The sequence below is a fragment of the Typopeltis vanoorti genome, chromosome 22 (genome assembly GCF_054136105.1).
Source record: "Typopeltis vanoorti isolate ZY-2024b chromosome 22, IOZ_Tvanoo_1.0, whole genome shotgun sequence".
NCBI classification, from domain to species: domain Eukaryota; kingdom Metazoa; phylum Arthropoda; class Arachnida; order Uropygi; family Thelyphonidae; genus Typopeltis; species Typopeltis vanoorti.
This window is the reverse complement of record NC_143570.1, coordinates 58,588,439-58,606,064: the sequence shown is the minus strand read 5'-3', so window position 1 is coordinate 58,606,064 and position 17,626 is coordinate 58,588,439. Positions and strand designations below refer to the sequence as shown.

Genomic DNA, 17,626 nt, shown 5'->3' with positions numbered 1-17,626 from the left:
CATGACTATAGGAAACTGGTAACCCTGTGTTTTATGGCTTTTTTTCCCTCCACCAGAGATCAGGTTAGAGTCAATAGTTGACCAAAACAGTTATACTCAGCCTGCTGTAGCACATAACAATGTAGCTTGTGATCCAGTGCACATATATGTATTCTTAAGGATGACATTGATATAAAGATTGAAATGTCAAATTTTATTTCAATCAAGTAAGTTCTATAACATAGTAGTGTGTCTCCATAATTATTCATAATGGATGCTGATCACCATGTAACCCTGAAAGAAAGAATAAAAGAGAAGAAAGACTTGTAAACTGAAAAATTACATGTAAAACTAAGTAACTATAATTAATTATAATTCATTCACCATCATTCCCACAAATAAATGATCATATAGTCAGATCACTTAAGGATCAAAGATAAATGTCTAGAAGTCCACCATATATTTTATGTGAGATATGGGAAAATGACTAAAGTTACTGATCCAATGACCAATTATCATCTACCAATAATTATTAGAGAGATTTTATCTGCTTGTATGCCTTACAAATAAAAATGGGATGTCATTTAGGACCACACTAATCATAATATATTGTGAACCAGCTGAAATTAAGCACACTATGATGATATAACATGCTCTCTAACTGAGAATCCTCTTGCTAAAAAACACATCTATATATAACAGGCAACTAGGTCAAACAGTAAAAAGTCAGCTAACCTTGCTGACTTTTTAGATAAAGAATAAACAAGAATTAGAAAAATGAGAAGAAACAAGTGGGATCAATCTAAATAGTATGTTATAATTTTATATAATTGACTACTCAACATATTCAGGTGCGCTAACTGGACATGCTAATCAAAATTTGAAGTTATCAAATTTTAAATAACACTAATATAAACAATATAAACACTCACCTTGTTACTAAAGATGTAGGATCAATTTGCCACAAAAGTATACCATTCTGACATGCAACTGCTAATACTGAAGCGCAGTAAGGTCTGTTACAAAGATGCAAAAGAAAAGGATTATTTATGATTATTATTAATCAACTTAATACAAAACTTCACTTTCATCATATTAAATTTAGTTATTTGCAGTTAGATTTGTAGTTTTTTAGGCCTTTTCTTTACTAGCAAACTGACAAACACTATGGATATGCTCTGCCTGTCTCATATGCTAAATCTTTTATATCTTAAATAGCTTCATGAAGTCTGATAAAATCCAATACCATCATGTTCTATAAGTTAAAGATGCTAAGAAATTATATTCCTGTTTCATCCTTTATTCAAGTGTAAGCAAACCAAGTTTGCACGTGAAGTAACTTCACGACTGGGCTACTTGTACACAGAGGCTAATGACTTCACATCAATTGCCTTAGTATCCCATAAAGCAAAGCACATATCATTACAGACATGCTATGCATTATGGGAACAGCCATTACCCAGACATTTTGACCTTTATTGAAGTCTCATCAGTGGAAGCCAAACCTAGAAGAGTGAAGTCATTAGCCTCCATATACGAGTTACCCTGTCCTGAAAATACTTCAAGCGCAAACTTTGTTTGCTTACACTTGAATAAAGGATTAAACCAATATAATTTCTTGGCATCTTTAACTTATAGTATAACCAAGTGAAAAAACTTTCAACACTATCATTTTCTATTAAAATAGCTGTCCATTTTTTTTTTTTTAAATGTTGAGCCCCCTTCATTATGAAAAATGACCTATTTAATAGTTTTTGGTCACTGGTAACTTTTTCTGCTGGCATTATGTCAACTATATCATTAGTAGGTAAAGAGGTGAAAACTTGTGTATATATATATATATATATATATATATACCACAGATAGATATGCTATAGCAAAAAGAGCTGAAGAATTTTACTCAATATTATATCAGGATGATGAATTAAATGAAGAAGAAGACAACTATGACACAGCTGAAATACCACAGATTCTACCAGAAGAAGTTATGCAGAGCATCCAAAGCTTCCAAAATGGGAAAGCTGCAGGTGAGGATGGCGTTATAGCTGAACTTCTGAAGTGGAGAAATAATCTACAAACTCTTAGCAAAACTATTTACTTTATGCCTGAAGAAAAATGATGTACCAAGAACATGGAAGAAGGCTACCCTAATTCTGATACATAAAAAAAAAGGTGAGGTAGAAGACTCGACGAACTACCAACTTATCAGTCTACTATCAGTGGTTTACAAAAGTCTTAGCTCATATGCTTTGTGTAACTCTAGATCTAGCACAACCAAAAGAACATGCAGGCTTTCGAAGGGGCTTTAATACAATGAACCATATTCAAGTTGTACAGCAGATTATCGAACGGTGTAATGAATATCAATTACCACTATGTCTTGGTTTTATTGACTGTGAGAAAGTCTTTGATTCACTTAAAACTTGTGCAATACTTAAAGCATTATGAAACCAACAAGTGAAGGAGCCATACATCAGGACCTCAAAATCAGCATACACCAATGCCACAGCAGCAATTCATTTCGATGGAAACATCTCTACTGCGAAAATACAGAGAGGTATAAGACAGGGCGACACAATATCTCCAAAATTATTCACAACGTACCTAGAAGAAATATTCAAACTTCTTGATTGGGAAGGGAAAGGTCTGAAGATAAATGGAAGATATTTATGCTATTTACGCTTTGCAGATGACATAATTATCTTTACTTTGTGCATGAATTGCAGACTCGTATCCATGAACTCCAAAATGCTAGCAAAACAGCTGGCCAAAAGATAAACCTAAAGAAGACCTAAGTTATGTTCAAACCTATGTCCAACCAGAAATAATAAAAATCAATAATGAAGAAATTAAACAAGTAGATCATTACATATACTTAGGACAACAGATATCAATGGAACAAAATATCATGGACGGAATTAAAAGGTGTACGATGTTTAGGTTGAAAGCATTTGGAAAATGACATTGAATATTCAAAAGCCGACTACCATTATGCCTGAAGAGAAAAGTTTTTAATCATATTCTTCATATACTGACATATGGCTGTGAAACATGGACACTGAATGCAAAGGAAATTAAAAAATTAAGAACAACACAATTTAGTATGGAAAAAAGTATGCTTGGTATCACAAGACTGGATCACAAAAGGAATACATGGATAAGAAATCAAACCAAAGTGTCTGACATCATACGAAGAGTGAAACATCTGAAGTGGAATGAACTGGGCATATTGCTCGAAGACAAGATCAACGATGGATAAAAGAAGTACTGGATTGGATTCCACGAGGGGAAAAACGACCACGATGCCGACCTAAATCACAGTGGATTGATGATATCATCAGATTTGCAGGAGTGACATGGGAAAGGAGAGCCATGAACAGACAGTTTTGGAGTAATCTTGGATAGGCCTTCATCCAGCATTGGATCGACAATGGCTGATAATGATTATATATATATAGACAAGTGCCAAAACTAGAATCTCTCTCTCTCTTTTTTTTTTTTCATGACTCAAATTTTCCAGGTTCCTTTCTGCTCATACACTTAATGTCTCTAATTATCTCCAAATTCAGGTAATCGTTCCATAATTTTCAAATTTTTATCACTGAAACATGGCTTTCTGCAATTCAACTATGCAAACAGTAAGCATCTCATCTTCCTTAGGAACTTTATTTTACACATCTTGAACTAGCTTTACTTTTCTAATTCCACAAACAATGCTGAAAGAGATGCCAAAGTATTTTCTAGCATCAATGACCTATATAAATTATCTATCTACTCACAAGAATATATTATTATTGTATGCCAGACCTGTGTAGTTCTGTGAAAATGTTTATAATCCACAGTGCTTGGCTGCCCAAAGAAAGACCATTCTTATTTCAATTCTAGGCACCAACTAGAAGAAACTTTTTCTAAACCATTCTTTGACTAATTCCTGAGTTAGCTGATTTCTGGCACAAACGAGCAGGGATTTTCTTCCTGAAACTCAGGTTTTTTAATCCCACAATTCAAAATTGAACACGGAATTCATACTATTTCAGACACCAATATATAATGTTAGGTGCACAGGGACCATGAGATGGCAACAGTTGTCTACCATCACTAAAAAAACACACGTACTAACCACAGTGATAAGTTTTAATATGTAAATATTTCATCCCAAGTATCTTGGGACATCCTCAGTACAGTAATTCAAACAATACTAGAAATAAAACATACAGTTAGGGCGCATGATTACAATGGAATCCCAATATGCATGCAGTTGCGTGTCATAGAATTAAATTAAAATATAACTGAAAAAAAAAAAAAAAAAGATAACATATATAAAGAGATTATTTAACACAATTTTGTATGACAATTTCCCATACTTTAGGAATAGAAAGAACGTCATTGCGGTTTAAATTTGGTCTGTGTAGTAGGACTTCAGCACTTTCTTTATATAAATGTCTATGTTTATATAAAGAAAGTGTTGGGCGAGGCAAGATTTCTGCAGTTTGAAAAGACAAATGTGGTCCTGATGTTCCGAAATGCGTTTCTGAACAGATCTACCCTGTCCGTCCATAGTAAGACAACTTGCAGGAGCATGGGAACTTATACATGCCAGGTAACATCAGAGATGAGAATTTGTCTTTAGGAGAAGGTAACGAGTTATAGATCTGGTTGATGGGTTTGTAGGTAGTGGCAAGATTGTATTTCTTCATAATTTTTGAAAGATTCGGAGATGCCTTTGACATAAGGTATGGGAATCCTATGGGCTTCTTCTTGTCTAGGTTGATATATGGGGAAGTGACATTGATTGTATCCATTTAGTATGGCTGTATTTTTGATTATTTCTAATTCTTGGTTTAGAGATTCTTCAGAGGAGCAGAATCTGTGTGCTCTGGTAACTAATGATTTAATGATGATAAATTTTTGAAATGGATGATGAGCGGAAGAATTGCGAATGTAGCGACCTGAAAATGTAGGCTTGCGATAGATAGACGTTGCGATGGAACCATCTTCTTTTCTTTGAATGTGTAAATCCAGAAAGGAGATATCCTGTGGAGATTCTTTTTCTAGCGTAAAGTTGATGCTAGGTGAATTTTTAGTGATGAATTCACCACAGGTTTCATTGTATAAAAAAGTTGTCTACCATGCTCTCTTCCCCGGATGCCAATTAAAATCACTGACAGTCTTGGCCCAGTAATTTGTGATTGGCAAAGGATGAAGACTGACTGTCTCCAAGTTTCCAAAAGTTTAGTTAGAGCTAAACGGCTTTGCCTACTCCCTCTGGGGAATAAAAGGTGTTAGTAGATTTGTTATTTATTACTGCATAGAAACCTCCATGGAGTCTGAAGACTTCACGAGAGACCCACACTATCACGCAATCCTTGAAGGCATCCACAAAAATCACAGTAAACTCTGGTAATCCATTCTAATTCTCCAAGTAAAAAATTTAGTCCCCACTCAATTTCCATGTGCTAAAAAATTTCCTCTGCATCAATCCTGTAAAACTCTTTTAGTAATTTAATGTTTCTACCATTTCCCCTCTTTTCCACCAATCAACTAACTTTCACAATCCTCACAGGAAGCACAGACCTGTCACATTCTTGATCACTTACCTTGGGATCCTTTCTGCTATTTTCGCATCCTCAATTGAATTAGACCTGTGCACGGTAATCTGGAAGTGGCTGTATCAAAGCCTATAAAGAGAAATAACTTCCTAAACTCACCTGTCTGCATGTTTTAAAAATAACAAAATAATCCTACGAGCTATCTTGACCACTCTTACAATATGCTCTGTGAACTTCAATGCCCCATCCATTAACACTCTCCTCCCGATCCCCCAGCTTCATTGATTTCCTGAAGTAAATTCAATAGGTGCAGTAAATATCTTGTATCATTTCATTTGCAAAATACTTGACACTTTCCCACATTGAATACCCAAGAGGGAAAGTAAGTTCTCTACACTGCCTTCATTACCTATTACACTATCTAGTTTTACATTATCAGCAAACAACTGAATATTTCTCATCAATTCATTTCCTATATTATTTATGTACAAATTAAACAGTGGTTAAAGCAGAGAGCCCTGCTTGCTCCTGGAGTCTACTTTTCTATATACTACTCTTTGATATCAGTCTAACAGCTACATTTGTATGCATATCACCAGCTTCATATTCATCTCCATTTGTTCCAATTGTGTAACAGTTTCATGTGGTAACTCAAAATTAAAAGCATTTTTCATCGAATTAAGAGATGATTGCAGCTGTAAATGGGCATTTTGCAGATCTTACTGAGAACCACTACGAGGGGGGGGAGAGACAAAAATTCTATCACCATCATCAAATTCCTGCCATGTACCCTCAAGGGGTGTACAGGATATGATAGTACTACATGAAAAAAATTACATCATTACTAACTTCCTATCTACAATTTTCCTCCAAATCAGTCTGTCAAGACTCCAACATTATCAGATCTTATATTTCTATTGTCTAAGGCACTTTGTACCATATCAATCCACCTATATCTTGGTCTTCCTCTGGGTCGTTTTCCTGCCAACCTGGCAGAGAACACTTGTTTTGCTAATCTTTCTTCCCCCATTCTGTTTAAGTGACCATACCACCTGAGATTAGCTATGCTAACGCATTCCTGGATGCTGACAATGTCAAGTTCTTTCCTAATATCCTCGTTTTTAATATGATATTGCCATTGATGCCATCTGTTCACACCTATAATCTTTCTCAGGACTCTCATATCTGTGGTCTCTAGTCTTTGGTCAAGTGTTTTACTTCTGACCCAGCTCTCAGATCCATAAGTTAAAACTGGTTTGAACAATGTCTTGTATACTAATTTAGTGTTCTGACTAATTTATCTCTTATTCCATATGAATTTATTCAATTGACTTCCTTCCCATCATACCAGATTTGCTGATTCTGTTGTCTATTTCTATATTTAATTTACCATCTTCAGTAAAAATCGTGCCTAAGTAGCTGAAATGTTTTACTTGTTCCACAGGTTCTCCATTCACAACACAGTTGACATTTTTAGTGATTCTGCCTATTTTCATTGTCTTTGTCTTTTTAATGCCGACCTTCATACAGATCTATTACAACAGTTATTCAATTTAGTCAGAGAATCTTGCAGACTTGTAGAGGATTTATTTAGAAGTATAACATCATCCGCGTAAAGCAAAGAGCTGACATTAACATCTCCAATTTTGATATCACGTTTAATACCACTTTCCTTCATAATGTGATCCATATAGATAATGAATAACAGAGCGGATAATGTACATCCTTGTCTCACACCAGATTTAACATTAAACCATCTTCCTGTACTTCCTTCAAATTCTAACTGCTGACTTACAACTCAAATAAAGACTAAGTATTGCTTGATATAATGCCCCATTGACACCATATAACTGTAGCGTATTGAATAGCTTCTCTCTTGGCACCTTGTCATATGCCTTTTCCAAATCAACAAAACTTAAATACAGATGTTTGTTATATTCCCATGCTTTCTTGACTATTTGTCGTAAAGTGAAGATCTGATCCTGACAGCCTCTATTTGGCCTGAATCCAGCTTGTTCTTCAACAAGCTTTTCTTCCACAATTCTTCTCACCTGTTTCTCAAGTATACTTGCATAGATCTTGCCAGGAACACTCAGTAGGGAAATACCTCTGTAATTCTCACATTCAGTTTTATTTCCCTTTTTATATATGGGTACTATGAGAGCTCTACTCCAATCATTGGGAATTCGTCGCTCTGTCTAGGCTTTCTGAACTATGCAGTGCAGCCACTGTAAAACTCTTATACCACCATACTTCAGCATTTCTGGTCAAATATCATCTACTCCTGCTGCCTTTCCACATTTCAAGCCTTTGATGGCTTTTTCTACTTCAAGTATGGATATGTATTCCTGACTGCATGCCTGGTCAGTGTTTTTTACCACTGTGCTGTAATCACTGCTTGTTTCATTTAGCAGTTTTTCAAAGTAATTACTCCATACTTCAAGAATATCTTTTTCTCCAATTTTCATGTCACCTTTATCATCTCTAACTCCTTTTACAGCACTCTTTCCTCCATTCTTAAGCTTCTTCAACAACCTCCACAATATTTTGTCACCTTCTTGATATTTATTTTCTATATTCTTGCCAAAGTCCTCCTATGACTTTTGTTTAGCTAGTTTTGCACAGTATTTAGCTTTCTTACATTTGTCTCTGTATTCTCTAAGAGCAAATAAGTTCCCGACTTATTTGCCGGGAACTTTTGATATGCTTTCTTCTTTTCCTTCACTGCCTCTTTAACTTCCTGTGTCCACCATGGAGTTCTAATTTTTCTATCCTTGCAGACACATGCCTCTCAGCTGAATCAATCAGGGCTTTCTTTAAGGCTTGCCACTGAATCTCCAAGGTTTGATTCCTGTTCTCAAACTCTTTCATTTTTTCTTCAATAATCTTTGTGTATTTTAGTGTACAGTTCACATCTGAGAGCTGTTCAACTTTTATTCGCTTTAAAACTTCTATTAGCAATTCAAAAAAAGAAGAGGGAAACTAGTCGAGATTACTACCACAGTTTTACAGTGCACACAGTATAGTATGGTATGGGGGGAAAGCAGTATTAAGCTAAGGTCAATAAATACTCAGTTTTTCCAGAGAAAAAATTAGCTGAGATCAGCAAACAAAGGAAACTGCAGTAAATAGAACACAAAGGAAATAGCAGGAAATCATATTATAACACATAGGTTTGGCAGAAATCATACATAATGCACAAAGAACAGTGACCTTTAAAAAAAAAAAGTACAATGAAAAAAATAATGGGAGACTATAAGAAAGAAGATAAGAGTGAAATTATAAACATAAAAATCCAGAATTAAATTAAATTTCGAAATTTTGCAGTAGCTTAAATTAATGTCACTTACATGAAATCCCATGAAATTTATCACTCTTCAGGTAGAGTGATAAATTTGACACCTGCTGAAATTGACTAATTCTCATTATGCCATGTCGCATTTTTGCTGTCATATTTTCAAATCTTCTAATCATATCCAATTTTGCTGCCATTGTTATCACTTCTCATTTTATTTTCTTACGGCACTTTCATCTTCGTTGGCCAATTATTTTTCGATAATCCATTTTTGTAAAATATCAGCTGGTGTTATCACTGGGGGGCAACACAGCTGTGTGCTTTTTTGTCTGTGTGTGAACTGAATAACAGATGCACAGTGACCAATCACTGACAGACTTTGAAAGAACTCATGTGATTGGTCACTGATCATGAAGAACATCTGTTATTTATGTGTTATTTAGTGAATTCACAAATGTGAATGAAAGAGCTAGCAGCAAAGTTTCTACTTTATGAAATTGCTCACAATTAATATACCATGATTACTGAAATTTGAACTGTTGTTGTTGGGGGGACTGGTGTTATTTAACTAAACCATGGTAACTGAAATTTGTGCATATTGGAACCATGCAAAGCAAGGATTACTTGTAGTTTCTTCTATTCAAATCTTTGTTAATAAAACTTATTCCTTGATAAATTTTATGGAAAATCTCAATCCATATTAATCTATAACCTATGGATTTTTCACTTTTCTCTCTACCAGATTCTAGCTGTTGTTAGTTAGCATTTTCATTGCCAATTAATGCATGCTCCATCATGTTATTTGAATTATGCAGGAATCTTACTCCAATGTTTGCTGATATTGCTGTTAAAAATGATGTAACTTTTTTTAAATATTTTTCTGTGCCTTGTCTAAACTAATGCACAATGAAAGAATTAACTTTGTTTTGGAAGCTACAATGTAAGCAGTGGTAAGTACCAAATGCCAGTCATTGCTCTAAAATAATTAATTCAATTCTTGGTCAATTTTATATTATCAGTTAATACTGCAATAATATATTCACTTAAAAGCCAAACAACATAAATTAAATATGTCTACTCACGGTATACCTCTTTTAAAACATAAATTAGGTGTTTTTTTATATAAATAATTAATGAAGTAATACATATATCTATGTATAATAAAATTGGAGAGGAAAGAGGATGGTCTCTTTCTGAGAGATGTTGTAATGGGAAGTATTGGGGTAGCATTTCTGCTCTCCAGTATGTCAGTTCAGATCCTACTCTGGTATGATCTTTGTGAAAGTCAAGTGTGAATGGATCAGTAGAGTGAAACAGTAATGTACCATGGAGGAGAAAAAGGGGTGAACATTATACTATCATCCCACTTGGTATCATTTTGATTTCAAAGGACAAAATACTGAGAGGTTGAGGGGAAATGTATTTTGTAGAAAGCAGTCTTAGATGAATTAATAATCTAAGTTATCAAGAGGAGAGCTAGCATCTCTATTATGTATAATGAGAGAGAGAGAGAGAGAGTGATTAAGATAAAGTGTTGGTAGGATTGTCTGAATTATCTGTAATATATTCCGTTATTGATTTTTCAATGTTAGAGCAGTGTTTGTACGATGGGTGATTAGAGCAATGCAGAAGAATACTCGGTTTTTTCCATATTTAGTTAGTAACCAGTTAATTTGTTGTTGTTTTTTGTATATGAGTATGTGCTAGAGCAAAATGTTTAGTTTTTAAGAAAAAGTTGTTTATATTGCATTATACTGGATATAGTTATAATGAATTTAGTTTAATTGTTAGTAATGACTTATCAGTCTCTCTGGAATGGTGCTGATGATTTTGGAAAAGTTGGGCAGAGCTCAACTTTTCCAAAATCCAAAATATACAGAAAGGGGTGGTTGACAGAGAAACTATACTTTTGCAATGAACAGCATGGGTTTACTAAGGGAAGGTCGTGTATGAGCAACTTGCTCGCATTTTATAATAATGTTCCTGTTGAGTTAAATGGGGGGGGGGGTTACACCATGATACTTTGGGATTTTGGATAAAGCTTTTGACAGAATACAGCATGAAATACTTCTGCATAAATTAGAGAATATGGGATTGGATTATAAATTATTGGCAGGGATAAGTGGATGGCTGACTGATATATATCAAAAAAGTGGTATATTGGAATGCAACTCTGCAAGATTTAAGGTAACCAGTAGTGTGCTGCAAGGATCAATCATTGGTCCATTGTTATTCAGTCTGTAAATTAACGATATTGGGAAGGATTTGACATACATCTATTTGTTAATGATGCAAATATAGAGAGCATAATCAGAAATGCTACTGACGTGTATGCGGAATGAGATGCAGAATGATTTTGAAAAGGCTGGAATTGTGAGCATGTGAAAATGGCTGTCAGTTCGATGTGAGTAAATGTAAAGTCATGCACTTTGGTGTGATTAGATATCCAATGTCATATTATATTGATGGGTTTATGCTTGAAGAAAGTGATGGCTAGGGATCATGGAGATTTAGTAGATAAAAAGTTGAGTTCAAGGGCCATATAGCAAAGTTTACAAACTCAGAAAATAATCACAATGCTGAAACAGACTTGATTTAAAGATAAGGAAGTCATTTTGCCTTTTTCAAGGTCTTGATAAGACCTCACTTGGATTACTGCACACAAGTCTGGTCTCCAGGTTTCTGTGATACAGTGGAGAGAGTGCAAAGGAGAGTGTTAAAAATGATATGAAGATTGTGGAGTACTCATTATGAAGATAGATTAAGAATTTGTAGGTTGCAGACACTAACAAACAGGAGCAAGAGGGTGGTATGACTGAGACTTACAAACTTCTGAAAGGGTCATACAAGTTTTCAGTAAATGGAAATAGATAGATTTCAGTAGATAGATTTTTCATTTAATGGAGAATGAGGAAAGGATGTGAGAGTATTCTTGGAAGTTGAAAATGAATGCTGTCAATAAGGGGATTAGAGCTAGTGTGGGTGAATGGATTTAGAAGAGATCCATTTAGACTTTTTAGAACGGATTTAGACTTTTGAAGAGTTTTAGTTTCGGGAAGAGATAGAAGTCAGAGGGAGCCAAATCTGGGGAATAGGGTGGATGTTCCAACAATTCATAGTGCAGATCCCTTAATTTTCCCACTGCCAAAACACCTTTGTGGGCAGGTGCATTGTCCTGATGAAAGATGATTTTTTTCTTCTACAAACCATGTTTTTTCTCACGAATTTTTTCGTCTAGGCTGGTTAAAAGATTGGAATAATATTCCCCGGTTATTGTTTTACCCTTTTCAAGATAATTAATAAACAAAATGTCTTTAGCATTCCAAAACACTGATGCATGACCTTTCCTGCTGATGGAACCGACTCTGTCTTCTATGGTGCTGAACAACCAGTTTCTGTCCACTGTTTTGACTGCTGTTCGGATTCTGGTATGTAATGGTGAATCCAAGTCTCATCCATAGTAATAAATTGATGCACAAAATCAGTTTTATTCTTGTTAAAATGCTCCAAGCACTGTTCAGAGATTTTCATACGAGTGTCTTTTTGATCTGCTGTGAAGAAGCACAGCACCCATCTTGCATAAAGCTTTTTCATTTGCAATTCTTCATGCAAAATATATCCTAAACGTTCTTTTGAAATGCCTAGTCTCAGCAATTTCACGAACTATGATGTGCCAGTCATCCAATACCATACTGTTCACTTGATCAATGATTTCTGGTGTTGTTACACTTTTTGGACATCCTTCACATGGATCATCTTCAAAAACTGGTATGGCCACTGGCCACATTTAAACTTGGCAGTCCGTTTCTTAATTGTCGAAAATGAAGGAGAAGAGTGCCCATAAACTTTTATGAACTTTGAATGAATTTTGTTTGGTGTTAAACCTTCTTTTACAAAGAATTTTATAACCACACAATACTCAATTTTATCAATTTTAAGGGATACAGACAACACTTTTGCTTCAGACACTTTTTGGGCTGCCGAGTTTAAACGTGGCTGTACAAGTCTTGAAGATGATCCACGTGAAGGATGTCCAAAAGTTGTAACAACAAACTACTTGATAGAATGACTTGCAATTTCACATGGATGCTTATGACAGATGTACCAACTGAGAAAAAAAAAAATCTTGCTAACAGTATTGCCATCTATGGTCGTGGGCCGAGAACTTTTCAGACCACCCCTCGTAGGTGAAGCGTGTCAAATTATCTGAAGATTGGATAGAGTGACTATAGCTGTATCGTTTACTGTTGAAACAGTTCTCACAAAAAAAAAAAGTCATCATCATCAAATTCCTGCCATGTACCCTCAAGAGGTGTACAGGATATGATAGTACTACATGAAAAAAATTACATCATTATTAATTTCCTATCTACAATTTTCCTCCAAATCAGTCTGTTACTTGTCAAGACTCCAACATTATCAGATCTTATATTTCTATCGTCTAAGGCACTTTGTACCGTATCAATCCACCTATATCTTGGTCTTCCTCTGAGTCGTTTTGCTGCCAACCTGGCAGAGAACACCTGTTTTGCTAATCTTTCCTCACCCATTCTGTTTAAGTGACCATACCAGCTGAGATTAGCTCTGCTAACGCATTCCTGGATGCTGACAATGTCAAGTTCTTTCCTAATATCCTCGTTTTTAATATGATATTGCCGTTGATGCCATCTGTTCACACCTATAATCTTTCTCAGGACTCTCATATCTGTGGTCTCTAGTCTTTGGTCAAGTGTTTTACTTCTGACCCAGCTCCCAGATCCATAAGTTAAAACTGGATTGAACACTGTCCTGCATACAGCTAATTTAGTGTTCCAACTAATTTCTCTCTTATTCCATATGAATTCATTCAACTGACTTCCCACCATACCAGATTTGCTGATTCTGTTGTCAATTTCTATATTTAATTTACCATTTTCAGTAAAAATTATGCCTAAGTAGCTGAAATGTTTTACTTGTTCCCGGGTTATCCATTCACAACACAGTTGACATTTTCAATGATTCTGCCTATTTTCATTGTCTTTGTCTTTTTATTGCTGACCTTCATACCATATCTATTACAACAGCTATTCAATTTAGTCAGAGAATCTTGCAGACTTGTAGCAGATTTATTTAGAAGTATAACATCATCCGCATAAAGCAAAGAGCTGACATTAACATCTCCAATTTTGATATCATGTTTAATACCACTTTCCTTCATAATGTGATCCATATAGATAATGAATAACAGAGCGGATAATGTACATCCTTGTCTCACACCAGATTTAACATTAAACCATCTTCCTGTACTTCCTTCACTTCTGACTGCTGACTTACAACTCAAATAAAGACTAAGTATTGCTTGATATAATGCCCCATTGACACCATATAACTGTAGCATATTGAATAGCTTCTCTCTTGGCACCTTGTCATATGCCTTTTCCAGATTGACAAAACTTAAATACAGATCTTTGCTATATTCCCATGATTTCTCCACTATTTGTCTTAAAGTGAAGATCTGATCCTGACAGCCTCTGTTTGGTCTGAATCCAGCTTTTTCTTCACCAAGCTTTTCTTCCACAATTCTTCTCAACCGTTTCTCAAGTATACTTGCATAGATCTTGCCAAGAACACTCAGTAGGCAAATACCTCTGTAATTCTCACATGCAGTTTTATTTCCCTTTTTATATATGGGTACTATGAGAGCTCTACTCCAATCATCGGGAATTCATCCCTCTGTCCAGGCTTCCTGAACTATGCAGTGCAGCCACTGTACGACTCCTTATACCACCATACTTCAGCATTTCTGGTCGAATATCATCTACTCCTGCTGCCTTTCCACATTTCAACCCTTTGATGGCTTTTTCTACTTCAAATATGGATATGTATTCCTGACTGCATGCCTGGTCAGTGTTTTTTACCACTGTGCTGTAATCACTGCATGTTTCATTTAGCAGTTTTTCAAAGTAATTACTCCATACTTCAAGGATATCTTTTTCTCCCATTTTCATGTCACCTTTATCGTCTCTAACTCCTTTTATAGCACTCTTTCCTCCATTCCTAAGCTTCTTGAACAACCTCCACAATATTTTGCCACCTTCTTGATATTTATTTTCTATATTCTTGCCAAAGTCCTCCCATGACTTTTGTTTAGCTAGTTTTACACAGTGTTTAGCATTCTTGCATTTGTCTCTATATTCTCTAAGAGCACAAGCTGATTTATTTGACAGGAACTTTTGATATGCTTTCTTCTTTTCCTTCACTGCCTCTTTAACTTCCTGTGTCCACCAGGGAGTTCTGATTTTTTTATCCTTACAGACAACTTCACCACATGCCTCTCTGGCAGAATCAATCAATATTTTCTTCAGATTTTGCCACTGAATCTCCAGGCTTTGATTCCTGTTCTCAAACTCTTTCATTTTTTCTTCAATAATCTTTGTGTATTTTAGTCTAAAGTTCACATCTGAGAGCTGCTCACCTTTTATTCGCTTTAAAACTTTCTTACATGTTATTCTTTTCAATATGAAATTCAATTTTATCCTGCTCAAGACTAAATAGTGATCACTTCCAATTTCAAATCCTCTGTACACTCTGGTGTCCTGCACCAGGGAGAAAACATCACTATCAACAATAACATAGTCAATGAGACTTTTCTTATTCCTAGCCTCTTCTCTCCATGTGAATTTGTGCACATTTTTATGTTGGAACATGGTGTTAGTAATAACCAGTCCATGTCCTGAGCAGAAATCCAACAGATATTTGCCATTATTATTAGCTTTGCTCTTTTCTCCAAATTTTCCCAAAATATTTTTGTATGTCTCACAATCATTTCCTACTCTGCTATTTAGATCCCCAACAAGGACCAACTTTTCCTTTTTCATTGTGTCAGTTGCTTTTTCTAAACCTTCAAAAAATTCCTCCACTTCTACCTTAGTAGAACCTTCTTGGGACCATAGGCACAAATAAGTCTCATTGTCTAGTTCCCCATTCTCATATTTGCCCACATTACTCTACTTGAGACTGGCAGCCATTCAAGAAGATTAACCTCGTATTTTGTGTTGAATACTATGGCTACTCCTTTTCCTTGATTGTCATTGCCTGAATATAACATTTTGTATTTATTGCTCAGAAAGATCTCACCAGTTTTGGTCTTTTTTGTTTCAGTCACCCCTATTATGTCGATCTGGTACTTATCTAATTCCTCAGCTAGCTCCATTTCTTTGCCATTCAGACTTCATACGTTGATAGTACCGATCTTTAACTCTGGTGATGTTGAGTTGGGGTTTGTTTTCAGATTTGTTCCAGTAGCTGACTTTTCGCTGTTCACTCTGGTTCCCTGGCGAAAACAACGGGGGCCTTGTTTAACCGGGCGACGCCCCAGCCGGCATGAAATTTTGTCATGTTGTACCTCATTTTTTATTTTGGTTTAACCAATAAGAATACAATTTGGTCGGCTAAATCCCAAATTTCCAGCCCATCCTCGTTCATTCAGTATCCAAATAGATACCCAACAGGGTGCACCATGAGAAGGTGAGGATTGGACATTAGGTCAGAAGCCCTGGTCGGTTCTCCGCATTCCTTTAAAGGCTATGTGGAGGTCTCCTCTCAGTTATACAGCGTTGACCCTTAAGCATCTCAAAAAAAAAAAAAAAAAAAAAAAAAAAAAGTTGACTACATTAATCAAGCCAACATGAGAATAATTCATATAGTGTAAAAGAGTGAAAAAGCTTTCATAAACAGAAATCCAAATCTAAGTATAAGGAATACCTTTATAGCAAATTAACTTGCCATAAAACAATTACATTTTAAAGGAAATTTACTAAAATAACTTTGAGCCATAACCATTTCACTGATCTCTGTGAGTTCACTATTGTCAGAGTTGACTGTATTTTCCGTGTATGCATTCAGATTTATTTTACAAAATTTTACTCTATTCTTTATAATAAAAACTTGAAAATTTAAATAAAAAAGCATACTTCCATGCCATATCCGTGACACCTTTTTGTAATTTATGTTTCAGAATAGGTGTGACATTACTAGAGGCTGTAAACACACGAATAGAATCATCACGAAGAGCTATGGCACATTTCACAGTCTGAGGATGCCATGCAAAGCAACGAATTGATCCATTCACCCTAATGGAAATGATATTGCAAATATTAGCATTATGAAAAGAAACAACCTCAATATCATGAATATACACTTTAAACATATTTCAAAATAAAGATTAAGAGTTAATTCATAATTTTTGGCTAAAGACAGTTATCAACATTGAGAGGAAATATAATGAAACAATAAAAAACATTGTTGACAAGGCAAACAATTTTTAAAGATTCAGCCTTAAGAGTGAATTGTTGAATCTAATATTGCTTCATTTTTTGAAAACACTGTTGTAGTGTAGTATGGGCTGAGCTTGGGAAGAATTCAATTGGTAGAAAAGCAGATAAGGATAAGATTATAGTCAGAGTTGCCAAGAAGAGAGCAGACACCCACGGCATGTTTAGTGTGAGAGCTTGTTAGGAAAAGGTGTAGTTTTGGAATAATGATTATGATTATCTGGTATTCTATAAGGTTAGCTATTTGTCATAGATCATGACTAATAGCAAATGATTTGGCTTCTCTTTTGCTTGATCCATGAAATTAGAGAAGAGGAACCAGTTTGTGTTATGAATGTTAAATTCTCCCTGGAAGATAACTCCACAGTTTTGGTAGTTTGCATGAAATCAACTTTTAGAAATAAGTAATCCAAGAGTTGCAGCATGGCTGTCTGAATTTGGAGAGCAGTAAAGGCAGCAAAAGATAGCTTTAAAATGCGGGAGGGCAGAAA

The 17,626-nt window shown here is 35.2% G+C and overlaps 1 protein-coding gene across 2 annotated transcripts in view; it reads right to left on the bottom strand.

Moving 5' to 3' along the window:
• The window catches only part of LOC150094439 (aladin-like), a 401,031-nt gene that overhangs the window by 135,508 nt on the left and 247,897 nt on the right, over window positions 1-17,626 (bottom strand). For both annotated transcript variants that reach the window (XM_090412342.1, XM_090412343.1), the window contains 2 exons: window positions 16,776-16,934; window positions 912-995 (listed from right to left, as the gene is read on the bottom strand). In XM_090412342.1, the coding sequence (XP_090268468.1) occupies window positions 912-995; window positions 16,776-16,934 (243 nt within the window). The remainder of the gene's footprint in view (window positions 1-911; window positions 996-16,775; window positions 16,935-17,626) is intronic.